At 35.7% G+C, this 14,151-nt stretch overlaps 1 protein-coding gene across 1 annotated transcript in view; it reads left to right on the top strand.

Moving 5' to 3' along the window:
- Positions 1 to 14,151, top strand: part of COL19A1 (collagen type XIX alpha 1 chain) — a 381,848-nt gene that overhangs the window by 118,514 nt on the left and 249,183 nt on the right. Inside the window, exons 10-11 of the mRNA XM_056109815.1 lie at positions 7,411 to 7,455; positions 9,704 to 9,748. Of these exons, the coding sequence (XP_055965790.1) occupies positions 7,411 to 7,455; positions 9,704 to 9,748 (90 nt within the window). The remainder of the gene's footprint in view (positions 1 to 7,410; positions 7,456 to 9,703; positions 9,749 to 14,151) is intronic.

Raw genomic sequence — 14,151 nt, 5'->3', positions numbered from 1 at the left:
GAAGGTTATACTAGAGCAAACCTCACAGTGAAAAATCAAACACTTATTGACAGCTCTCTCTAAAATAAATCTGTACTATATTGGAGCCCTAATTATGTCACAGGGTGTATATGACTAGTCTGAGTTCCAAAATTTACATTTTAAAAAACACTTGCCCTTTCAAACTATTTTAAAATTAGTTTTTACTTAACTGATTTTATTTTTTGTTCAATTGTTATGATAAAATATTATAAAATATGTGCTTATTGGTTTTAGTGAGCTACAATCTTATTATATACATAAGCAATTTCAATTAAAAATAATTTATATCAAAAAAGTTTTGTATAATATTGAAAACAGATGGTGTGTGTGTGTGTATTCTGTTTGAGTGAGGGTATTTTTAGAGGGATGAGTGCTAAGTGCTTCATTTTAAAAGAAATGTTGTTTGGTTCTGGGTAGATGATTAAACATGTGTCTGGCATTTATGAGGCCTGAGTTCAATCTGTGACCCTGCATGGCCCTCACCCTAGCCCAGTGGACCACAAGCACTACCAGATTGGAGAAGCATTGCATTGTGTAGCTCAGCACCAAACCTACAGACCTCACACCACTAGCAAGCATGCCTAAGAATACCTCTAGGCCCTCCTCTACCAGCATGCTGGAGAAGACCTCTTTTTTGGTAGGTTTTTATTAGTGGGGTAGAGGTTAGGGTCCTACCTGACAGTACTCAGAGATAACTTCTGGCCCTGCACTTAGTATTTACTCCTGGTAGTACTCAGGAGAGCATATGGGATGTCACAATCAAACTCAGGTCAGCCATATGCAAGACCCTTATAGTACCCAATGTACTATCTCTCCAACCTCGAAGACGCTTTTTTTTTTCACCTACAGAAAGACAATATCGTTGCTTCAGAGTTTTGGCAACCACAAATAAAGGTTCTATAAACACTGCATGCAGGTTTTTATGTGGACATGTCTTTCAACATATTTTCTGGACTGTATGGGAAGAATATTTTTTGGGGGGTTGTTGTTTTTTAAATTTTTAGTTTTATTGAATCACCATGAGATAGAGCATTACAGAGCTGTTTGTTTTTGGGTTTCAGTCATACACTGTAAGGACTCTACTTTAAAATAAAAACAAATAGGATGACCAGTGTGTGCACAGAACAGTGACTAGTATAGTTAGGGAAGTAAACAACCATCTGAAAAATAATTATTTTCCTGAATAGAAGACTTAATAGTGATGCAGCACTATGTCATGTAAGAACTATACAACTTTTTTTTTCCTGTGTGAAATAAGATCAAAGGGTAAAAATTTGAATAAAGGAAACTTGGGTCAGAAAGTATTGTTCATCAAACACACAGAATTTTTCCGGTTTTATTCTTCACAATGAAAATTAAATAGAAAAAGTGCTTGGCTTTAAGATTTTTTAGGAGCTGGGGATGTGACTCAGTGACTCAGTGTATATCTTACATGTATGAGGCTCTTGGTTTGATCCTCGCAACTGCAGTGAAGTATCTCAACGGAATCTTTGGTTATAGTGGTGGATATAAATGTGGATTTCTGAGTGTAACTATATTTATGGGACTCTTTTTGCTTGTTTTCCTATAGTATGCATAGTTGTATATAATACAGCCATATGCTCTTATGATAGTAGATAATAAGATGGTAGATATTGAATTCAACTGTTACTAATTGTTTATATTTACATTGCTATGATTAAGCCATGTATCCACCCTACATTTTCTTTGATGCATTGGTTTTCCGATCTTTGAAATAATCCATAAGATATGATTTAATTTGTTAATTTTTTAAACTTACTTTATCACATGATTTAATTTGTTAATTTTTTAAACTTACTTTATCTTGAGCATTAATTTGTTACTCTCCGTGTGTTATTTGCATTAAGGATACAAGAACTACAAAGAATTATTAAATTTGAATTATTAAGCCCTATGCAGTATATAGGTTTATATCATAATATATAATATGTATATATACATATAAACATATACATATAACATACTTACATGTATATACATATATATATATATATATATTTATATCCAGGTGGGTTCCCAAGCTGTGCTTGAAGCTACACTTCAAGGAGCCCTGGGACTATTCTCCGCTCTCAGTGATTCTTTCCCAAACTTTTTTTCTTTTTTAACTTTATTTAAACATTGTGGATTACAAAATTTTTCACAGTACAGTTATTTCAGATATTAAATATTCCAGAATTCGTCTCACCACCACTGTGCCCTTGGCTCCACAAATGTACCTAAATTTCCTCATCCCCAAGCCTGCTCCTTTAGCAGGCACTAAATAACTTACTTTATACTGTTTATTACAACACACACCTCATAATGTTGTTCCTGAAATCAGTGCCTGGGGATTTACTGAGCTGCCAGGTGTGAGGTTTCTATGTTCTTGTTTCCACTCACTGAGCTTAGAGGACTTCTACTCAATTTTCCCATCTGATTTCCTTATTTCTCCTGGGCTCTGTGAAGTTTGGAGGTTTTGGTAGCCATAAAAGCAGCTGTTTTGCTTAAGGGGCTTTGGAGCTAGAACCATCAGCTGGGACAAGCAGGTGTCCCTCTGGCCTCTCAGAGATCAGACCTGAAGCTGGGACATTTCTCTGGCAGTGAAGGGGTCCTGATGTGGATGGAAGAGCACTGGGCCTTTGGTGGGGCCAAGACTTAGTGTCTTCCCATCACGCCTGATGGGAAGAGACTAAGTCCTGGCGATCTTGGGATAACTCAACTGCTGGCATCTCTCTTGTCTTCCAAATTTTTACAGTGTTTGGCATCTGCAGAACCCACCCTGGTGGTGCTTATTTTTCTTGACTATGTCTTATAAATAAATCCCAGAAAATTAAGGAAGAAAATATTCCTCCTTGAAATTGAAGGACTGACTGGACAAGAGAAATGAAGAGAGTAGGAAACTTATATGCTGTTTTCCAGAATATTCATTTGAGTACCGAAAATTTTTCAGGATGTGGGGGAATTGGAGCCACACAGTGCTGTGCCTAAGTCTTATTCCTGGCTCTTCACTCAGAGGTCACTCCTGGAAGTGCTTGAGGGACCACATATGGTACCAGAAATTGAACCTGAGTCAGCTGCATGCATGCCAAGTGCCTTAATCACTGTACTATCTCCCTGAACTTGACTACCAACAACACTAATATTCAGACAAAATAAACTTACAAAAAGTCACTTTTCAAAATTATATATTGAGTATAGCAGAACTATAGTCAGATGTGTGGAGGTCAAGTTATTGATAAAATCAAAACTAATTTTTTGTTCAGTTACCAATTTTATTAGTTTTCATCCAGCAATTCTAGCATTTTGATGCAGATGTTTCTTCTCTTTTATTCAACGTTAAATTGAAATGGAACCTCTTTTAATGAATCTGAAGTAATTAGTTAGAAAATACTATTAAACTCCAAGTGCATATTACATTCATACAGACTACATTTCTGGAAAATATGCTCAAAATAAAATGATCAAATTGAAACTTTAAATGTGGAAAGGGTGCTATATTAAGATCTCAGACTTAATGTTGTTGTTGTTGTGCTAAGGATCACACCCACAGCCTCACACAGGTGAGGGAGGCACACAAAACTGCCACTGAGTCACTTCTGATTCTAAGCTCTCGGACTTTTAATCAAAATGGAATGTCTAATTTCTCAAATAAATAATCACTACAACATGGTTTATAACTTTTTATTTTCTGGATTTAGTTTTAGTTATGAGCAAATTTCATTTCTTTATTAAATCTATGCTTTTTGCTTGTTCTAATTGATACTAGGCCTGGAGGTGACTGCCCTAGGGAGTGTTATACCTTATCAAGTATCCTTCAGATGCACATATTTCCTGCTTAATAAGAAAAGACATTGATTCCAATGTCAAAGCTATCAAAAAAGCAAATAACTTATCTTTTATGCTTCGCTGTGCTTACTACAAGAAAAAATGCAGTGATAAAAAGAGGGTAAACTGAAAACCTTCAATCAGTTTTTCAGAAAGCCATTAACTGGCTCTAAATCACCCCTAAGCTTTTCTGAAAAATTTGTCAAAGAGGTAACTTTGGATTCAGAACGTTCAGTGAAGTTGAAGACATACTATATATCCTGGTAATAACTGAGACAGCAATGTTATCAGCAGCAAAGTTTTATTGTTTGCTGCTCTTTATTACATATTTCATTTGCCCCTCTGTGGCTTGAATTTGTAACATTAAAGGAAATAGCCCATTTGATTAAAAACAAACAAAATTACAATAAGATTCATGGCTGCAGAAACAAGTATTGAAAAATGTGATAGCCATTGAAAGTATGTATTACAATTCTCTCTTACCCATGGGTTAAAATATTGATTGCAAATAAATCTGGAAATTTACCTGCGGTAAAGCATTTCATTTCTTTGTCATATAGAGACTAGAAGGATGGAGAGATAGCAAGAGTTCAAAAAAGAAGCAATTAATATGTCAATTTTAGTAATTTTAGGTGAGCATTTATTTAGGAGATAGCATTAAGTTTGTCCCTAAGGTATACAGTGCACCAGAGCTTTGAAATTGATTCAGAGTAAATATTTTAATGGAAGCTATTATGAAATCTGTGTCTGCTAAAGATACAAAAATTATCAACATCACAGCCTTATAGATTTTGAGTGCACCATTAGCAGTGTACTGCATGGAGCTCTAACCTGACATGTGTCAGAGGTGGGGTTGTAGGTGCCAGTACTCAGAGAAAATCATACATAAGATTAAATCATGAGCAAAGAAAAAGAGAAAGAATTACTGCCACTACCTTTGTTCTTTAAAACGTTATTGGTAGTGCATGCATTATCAGCACATTTAACTGATTTACAGTGATTGTGTACAGTTTATAATGTGACATAAACAGTATATTGAACTAATAAAAATATTTCTGCTTGTTTAGACAAATGGGCACAGCTTTGTGATGAGTAAAAGAGGCTCAACTTCCATAAAATGTTCCCGGACATTAATTACTGTACTTCTAATACCAGTCAATCAAATTAAGTGGGAAGTTTATAAAACAGTTGTTTGATACCTGAGGTCTAGAACTATATTTTTTAAATTTCTGAGGGATAGTATTTTATTATATACATAAAGCGTATTTTGTTGACACTTAAATTTCTAATTTTACTGAGCAGCAAGTTTTTGCCTTAAGCATATTCTGTGATGACATCAGTCTTACTATAGAACACTTGAAAATAATACGTGTACATGCATATCTATGGTAAAACCTTTCTAAAAATTATAAAAATGTATTAGTAAAATATAAATATATCAGCATAGGGAGATACTCTGAATCAATTTCAAAGCTCTGGTGCACTGTATACCTTAGGGACAAACTTAATGCTATCTCAAAAGGTTGGAATGTATGCACTGCGAAGGGGAGCCTTCATTTACATCCCTGGCACCACATAGTCACTTAAACACTGCTGGGAGCAACCCCAACATTACGCTGGGAGTAGCCCCTTAGTAAGGGCAGATATGACCCTACAATAAGCAAAAGCAAATATACATATAAAGATATTTTTGTATTTAGGTGAAAATTTCATTTTCTATTTTAAAGTTGCACAATGTAACACTTTTCATTCATATATTGGAGATGGGGTACTTAGGAGTCCAAGAAGTACTGAGGAATCCTGGGCACCACTGCCAGCAATACTCAATCAGCTAGGCATTTGTTTCAATGCTTAGGCTTGAGGCTGTGGAGCTATGTAGGCCCAGCAGTGCCAGGGACCCTGAGCCTGCCCTGGAGGTATATGGGGGCTCCAGGAGCACCCTGGGAAGTGCTCGGGAAACCATACAGTATAGCACACCGCCAGACTAGTTAATTACTCCCCAACCTCTAAGATAGTTGAAGTTCTGTTTTTTTTATAGAATTCTAAGAAATAATATCTAACTTCATCTAAACTAAAGTGTAAAAAGAAATTGCTGTATAAACTAGTTTTAAAGTCACTAGCTATCTAACAGCTCAATAGAATTGTGATTGTGCTCTCTAAACCTGAAAATTCAGGAGTCAAAGTCAATTTACGTATGCAGCCAGATTTTGTCAACTTCTTTTAAAATATGCGTATCATCCTAGGAGTGTCTTATTCTGGCCAGTGTGCTGTTTATAAAACGAACTTATCAGAGTGACCCATGAATTATAGTAATAGAAACTGATTGGCATCTGCTGGAAACTTTTTTTAGCCAAGATAGGAACCAGATGAATGGAAAGATCTAAAAATTATCCTAATTGTTTCAAGTAAAATGGCATTTGTTATGTCTTCAAATTTTATCAAAAGGCAATCAACAGATAATGAGCAATAAAATAAACATGCACATATGTACATATCTTTCTATATATAATAAACATGTATTATTTAGAGAACAGTCTTTTTACAAGCTTAAATTAATTATGTTGGCGTGAGATCCAGTGTGTCAGGGTTTACTCCTGGCTTTGTGCTCAGGGATCACTCCAGGTGGTATTTGAAGGACTATATGCTGTACTAGAGATCAAACTGGGGTTGAATACAGGCCAGGCAAGCACCTTATCTTCTCTACTGTTGCTGTGGCCTCAGAATTACATTTTCTTCTCTATCAGATAGAGTGGAAAGGAAATATTTACGTGCACAAAGCGGAGGGGTAGGTTCAAATTCCAGTTCTGTCTCCTTTAAAATATATAATTGTGATAAGATATATATATATATATAATAGCATATACAAAATAAGTTTGTTCTGAGCTCATAGAAAGATATAGATATAGATATAGATATGGCTTTAATATTATGCCTGTATTTTTTTTTTTTTTTTTTGCTTTTTGGGTCACACCCAGCGATGCTCAGGAGTTACTCCTGGCTTTGCACTCAGGAATCACTCCTGGCGTTGCTCAGGGGTCCATATGGGATGCTGGGAATCGAATCCAGGTCGACCACATGTAAGGCAAACACCCTACCTGCTGTGCTATCAATCCAGCCCCATATTTTAATTTTAATTTAACTTAATTTTTGTTTTTGGTTCATCCCCATTGGTGTGTGCTGGCCATTAAGTGCCTTATCTCCTGCAATATCTCTGAGACCCATACGCCCAAAGGTTTTAAAAAGAACAAATAAATAAACTATAATAAATAGCCTATTATGGGAATGCATGAACCATGGAGTGAGGAACCTTAGTTTGAATCACGGTTAATGTCATTATTTCAGTTATCTTGGGCCTCTTATTCAGAGCCTCCATTTTCTTTCTTTTTTTTGGAAAGAAAATTCTAACCCTCCTTGTATGATGAGGACAGATGGAAAGTCCCTGCGTTTGAGGGTCATTTAATATTAGGCTACCTTTCCCCACAACACTAGAGCTTGTTGTTAAGGAATGAAAACATTTCTTTATGCTTTTTATGACAAATTTAACTGATTGTGTACTTCTTTTAGGGTGAAGATGGGTTTCACGGCTCTCCAGGCTTGCCTGGTTCAAAGGTAAAGAGATTTTCAATGTGTCATTAAATTTTAACAACTTGAACACTGAATTTGCACATAATAGAGTGAAATTTCAGAAAATGTACTTGATATAACCAAGTGTCCCTAAAAGAGTCTTTCAGAGGACATTAATGTTTCAAGAAAGAACCCTCAGAGTTAATCATAGTTTTAGCAATATACTTCTTTAGAGAAGTGCTTTCTGGAGTATACGTAACAACTCTGAAAATTATTTCACAATTTCCAGTCTAAAATTTCCACTGCCTTTTCTATCTTTGACTTTATTTGATTGACTTTTATATTTGGTTGTGTGTAGCCCAAATGGAGCTAACCATTCTCGGTCATAATGACATAAAGTATCACTAAGAAGTTAAAAGAAATCTCTTCCCCTAAATCCTCACTACAAAAAATTAACTTTCCCATTGCTTGAGCTGCTTCTTTCTTTGCCTAGAATTTTTCACTTACTAAGGAGCACTGGCCAGGAGAGCTTCATTTTTATCTGTGTCCTTCTCTTGTCCATAAGCTGCATTATCTTTCTGGGAAGGAGTTAGAGTGACATTTCTGGCCGGTGACACTAGAAATACAGACACAGATCTAGTCCAGTTTCCTGGAGGGATAGGCAGTCACTTCATTTGGAGCCAACTGTTACAGTTCCAGCTAGCTAATTCCACCACAGGCCTGAGCACTGTTGATGCACTCTTAAATGGCCACCAAGGCCAAGCATATCATTTTTTGCTCTGGAGAAGTTTTACAGGTCTCAGACAGAAGATGTCAAAAGTGATTATTGCATCTAGGTGTTTGTCTTCTAAATATTCCTTCTAAGAAAAGAGATGCATTTTTTTTTTAAGTTACAGACTGAAAACATCTCTTTTTCTTGGCTTGATAAAGATTGTAAAATCAAACTGGCAGCAATGCAGTGAAAAGGTTGTGAGTGTCTCCACAGCAGATCTAGACAAAACCCATCAATACAGCATGTGCTGCATCTGTGAGTCAGGTTGCAAGCCAAGGGATGTGCAGATTTATCTTCTGGGAAATAGTTTTGGACTTTCCAGCAGCTGTTTGTGGTGACTGCATCATGCTGACATTGTGGCTGGTGGACTGGGGGTGTTTAGTGGTTTTGAAGTCAGCTTGACTTAGTAGATCAAGTGAAAGTCTGTGAGGAGAAAAGCTAGGACCGGGAAACAGTAGCAAACCTATCCCCAAATTAACCTACTTTCTTCCCCAGTACTTTTTTTGAGGACAAATTAAGCAGTAATATTTATAGAAATCCCGGGTATGTATATAGGCACATATACATGTACTAGATTAGACATTATACAGAATATATTTTGACTGTGCTTCTAGTAAAAGACATATTATTTTCTACCAAATAAACTTTTATGATATAAGATATTACAGAAAAGAAAGATAGATAAATATGGGCATAAGAAACTCTTTATGTTTGTCTCTCAAATGTGCACTGAGTATGTTGTGTGTGTTTGGGGGGTGAGTATGACTCATTCCAGCACTTGCTTGCTGACTGGACTCTCATAAATATTTGATGCAAAAAATGCATAGAATAAATACAATGTTGGGTTTATAGATTAAAAAGCAATACTACAAATACCAAAATAGATAATGAGTAAGTAGAAAGAAAATATGTGAATCATAGAGAGTGAAGTTGAATTGGTAAACTTTTTGAACAAATATATTATCAAGAGGCAACAACAAGATGGCTACCAAACTCTTTTCTGTAACTGAGGGGCAGGTTGTCTGAGATAAAATAATTGACAATGGGGGTTAGAGCTGAAGCTAGAGTTCTAAGACTCAGACCTAAATTCAGTCTTCCCAAACTCTCCCTAGTATTTTCATATTTCATGAAAGTTAAGAATAAAAGTCTATTTCTAGTTAACCTATTAAAAATAGTAATATAGTGGTAATAACAATGACTACTTTATTCTCCACCAAGCTATAATGCTGATGTTTGAAATTCTCAAAGCACTTGAGAAAGGTACTATACATGAGGCAACTTAACTTCATGGAGAAAAAACTGCACTGCGTGGGCAGCAGTGACATTTTAGCTTTATCATAGAAAATTATTCCTTCAATATTTAGGAATAGTTAGCATTAGTGTAAATTAAAAAGATATTATAAGAGATTTATAATTGCCATTATTGATTTTTCACTGTTGGGAACATTATCATTATTATTGTAACATTTACATGTGTTAAAGTAATGTACCTATTACATACTTGTCATTTCTCTTCTATAGGGAGAGCAAGGTTTTGAAGGCAGCAAAGGAGAAATTGGTGAAAAGGTAATATCTTTCTTTACATATAAATTTATAAAAAATAGAATTTTGAAGAGAAAAATTTAAATTGTTTATGATTTTTAAATAAACAATATTATAATTTTTAAAGCAATTTAAAACATTTGCTTTAATTAGGAGAGGCAATATGTTGATCATTGTCAGAAATCTAAGTTCATTTGCATGATACCATATCTAGACGTTTCTACTTAAGTACATCCTATTGCTATAAATGATTCAAGATTTATTCAGTATTAAGTTTTTGTGTTGTAACATCTCTGGTGTACTAAGTGTCAGTCTTTTAATATTTTTCTTATATTAACTCCTGGTTTATCAGTTCTAGCAGAAATAATAACTAACAGTAATAGTCAGAATCCAGTAGAAAGGAGATGACACAACTCAAGTTAGAATAGATTGAAAAATATAAATAAAAGAATGGTTTGAAAGGCATGTTTAAGGTATAGGAAACTGAAAATGATCATGTAATACCCCCTATCAATTAACGGTGAAATCCTGAAACTTCAGTGACTATGTTTTGTCAGACCCTAGAGGAAGTTAACTGTTTGAAGATGGCTTTCTACAAATAGGAATTGAGGAAGCAGCTAATCCAATGTTTAAGCAATGGTTGCTTTACAAATTTGCAGTTTTCTCTTGCAAGTACAGAAAATAATAGTACCTAAGTCATCCAAATTTTCTCTTAAAGCATTCTATAAATCTAGTTTCACTTGAACAAAAATGTTAAAACATTTTGAATATAGAATAAAAGCAATGAAATTTTTGTTGCTGTTGTTTTATAAAATATCATCAGAGCTGGAGATAGAATACAGGGGTTAGGATGCTGGCCTTACAGCTGCAGACCCCAGTTAGGTCCCTGGCACCACATGTGATAATCCCCTGAACTCTGCCAGGAATGATCTCTGAATACAGAGCCAGGAGCAGGCCTTGAGCACTCCTGAGTATGGTCCAGAAATTTCAGCCAGAAGGAGATTAGAGAGGGAAGAAATATATTCAAGTTAGGCAATATTGCCTTTAGTTTTCTTTTAAGTAATCAATTTATTTGCTTCTTCAGTGTTTATAGAAAGAATTAGCATCTTCTAAGTTTCTTGATGATGATTTTTCCTCAGAACTGTGAGGGAGAAAAAAGAACAATCATATTATCATATAAGTGATGATAATTTTATTATGGTGAGTTTTTTTAAAAGTGGAATTCTCTCTTTTTTAGAATCCCTTAAAGATTTTGTATGTAAAATAACATTACAAAATTGTACCTCTAAATAAATGCTTTATTAACAAATTCATATTTTACTTAATACTACTCTGGCTGTATAAGCAAGCGAGTATAAGAAAACAGGTACATACTTTGTTATTTACAATACCATCTCACTAAAATATTACTGGCTATTTTTATATTTTATATGCATGATTGTTATTGCTCAGTAATTGGTTCTTTCAAACTTTGAGTTATAAAAAAACTTTTCTATTATATTTCAAAGATTTCTGTTCTAATACCTCTTATGTATTTACTGTTCACGATCACGATCATCCTGTTGTTCGTCGATTGCCTCAAGCAGGCACCAGTAACATCTCCTTCGCCCTATCCCTGAGGTTTTAAAAAGTGCCATATTCAAGTCTCTTTCAGGGTTAGGAGAATGAGACCCATCATTGTTACTGGTATTTGGCTGTTTTTACTGTTACATTCAAATAATCTTAACTGTGCCATGAAAATACAGAGAATGATGACAATTATAGGTGGTTTACATCAAAAATAAGAATCATAATAACTCTGATATTAAAAATGTTATTTCCTTTAATATTCCCTGTATAAAAGATTTCTGAGATTTTTCAGTGCTTTGTGCTGCTAATTCTGATTTGTCACCGCTTGCGTTTTTCCATGAGATGAATAATAAAAGACCCAGAGAGATAATAAAGCTTTGCATGTGACCTTGCAGGTAAAAGCTCTGTTTTATTCCCAGCACTGTTTGGGCCCCCAGGCATTGCCAGGTGCAGCCCTGGACTCCCCAGCACTACAGGGATGACCTGGCTAAGCCCTGGAACTGCAGCACACCATCCACAGGCTGCTACATTAACTACAACCTGTTTGGTTGGGAATTGCAGAGAGGGACCCCCTGCGCCCCCAGAAAACCACTTGGAAAACAAAAGTAGATAAATAAATGAGGTCATTAGTTCTGTTTTTAGAGTAAAACTTTTTGTTTTTAGTTTAGTCAACTAAGTATATGTAGCACGTTCATATCAGCATTGAGAGTTGGACTGCTGGAAGCATCACTGTATCACTATCACTGTCATCCTGTTGTTCATCGATTTCCTCAAGCAGGCACCAGTAACGTCTCCTTTGTCCTAGCCCTGAGATTTTAGAAAGTGCCACATTCGAGGCTCTTTCAGGGTCAGGGGAATGATACTCATCATCGTTACTGGGTTTTGGCATATCATATACGCCACGGGGAGTTTGCCAGACTCTGCTGTGTGAACAGGATATTCTCTGTAGCCTGCCAGGTTCTCCAAGAGTAAGAACTAGATAATAAGAGATCGTGCAGCCACTAATGTGGACATGCACTTCTGGGAGATGGGTTTTCTAGTCTCTGGGTCTTGGCCATTGATGGGATAACATGGCGCTGGGAGCATTTGGTGGGTGTAATACCTACCTACTGGAAGATGAGGGATCTGGGTGGAAAAGGACCAGTCCCGATCCAAGCAGGCTTGGAACTTGGAAGCATCATTTATTAAAAAAAAAATTTATATATATATATAATTTGGATTTCAGTTTTTTGTAGAAAACTGTGTATATAATTACAATAATTTCATCTTTAATGACCTTTTATTGACTTTACTGTTTAAAAATGAAGTGTATGAATAACACAATTTGCTAGCTACAAAATTAAATAATTTAGTAAGTCTTCATTGTTCAGAGATGTTATATGTACCAAAGGTATATGGCTACTAATCCAAACAAAGAGCTATGTCAGGAGAATAATATGTGATGATTTGGGAGTGATATTATAGTAATCCAGTGTATTGCAAGTAAAGAAATATGTTTTCCTGTATAGAAAAAAATGGCCTTCATACCTTCTTAACTCCTATCTTGAAATATTTTACTTTTTCATTTGAAGCATCGTGATTTGCAATATTGATAATGATAGGGCTTCATTAAGACATCACTCCAACTCCACATCCACCAATAGACTGCCCCATTCCCTCCATCAATGTCCCAAGACCTCTTCCATTCAGTTCCTTTGCCACCCACCACCTGTCCCTGGCCCCAGGTAAATTTAGTTCTTTAGACCAGTTCTTCAGTTCTATTGCCTTTGGTAATTTGTTACTTACTTACTATGTTTCTTTGTATTCCACTAATGAGGTAGATCATTCTGTATCTGTTCATTTCTGACTAACTTCACTTATCATGATACTCTCCAGATTGATCCATGGAGCTTTACGAGGTTAAGTCATTAACAAGAAAGATAAAATGGTTTCTCAACAAATCAAAGATTCCATCCTTTGCCCAGAAAACACTTGGTGTATATATTATTATTATATATTACATATATACACATATATTATTATATATTACATATATAATATATATTATATGTATATATCCTAGCAACAATATCCACGACATTGGCAACTATCACCCAATCTGCATATTGTCTGTCATCTACAATCTGTTCACTCGAGTCGTCCTGAATAGGATTGGCAGAACACTAGATGAAGGACAACCATGCAAACAAGCGAGTTTTCAAAAATGATTCAGCACCATCGACCATATCCACACGATAACCAAGCTCATTGAGGTTTCTCAGGAGTTCAAGATGCCCCTCTGGCTCCCATTCATTGATTTAAAGAAGGCTTTTGATTCTGTTGAGATGGAAGACGTCATCGAAGTCCTAGTCAATCAGGGTGTTCAAACTCAATACATCAGGATCCTCTATGAGCTGTATTACGGATTCACTACCAGGATCTCACCATTCTACAAAGAAGTGATCATCCTTGTCAAGAGAGGGATTCAGCAGGGTGATACTATTTCACAGAAACTCTTCAGTACCATTCTTGAGAATGTCATGCGACGACTGGAATGGGAAGGAATAGAAGTGAAGATAGATGGTCAGCAACTACACCACCTCCACTTTGCTGATTACAGCGTTCTAATAACACCAAACATCAGCCAAGCGGCACAAATGCTGACAGACTTCGACTGTGAGTGTGGAAAGGTCGGATTACAATGGAATCTCACAAAGACAATGTTCATGAGAAACAGTCTTGTTCCAGACATTCCATTCACTCTCAACGGAACGACCATCTCCGAATGCAACAGTTATATATACCTAGGTCAAGAAGTCAACATGATGAATGACCTGGCACCTGAGTTACGCAGGAGGAAGAGAGCGACTTGGAACACT

This window comes from Sorex fumeus, unplaced genomic scaffold (assembly GCF_029834395.1).
Source record: "Sorex fumeus unplaced genomic scaffold, SorFum_2.1 ptg000008l, whole genome shotgun sequence".
Classification (NCBI taxonomy): domain Eukaryota; kingdom Metazoa; phylum Chordata; class Mammalia; order Eulipotyphla; family Soricidae; genus Sorex; species Sorex fumeus.
This window is presented reverse-complemented; position numbering and strand designations above follow the sequence as displayed.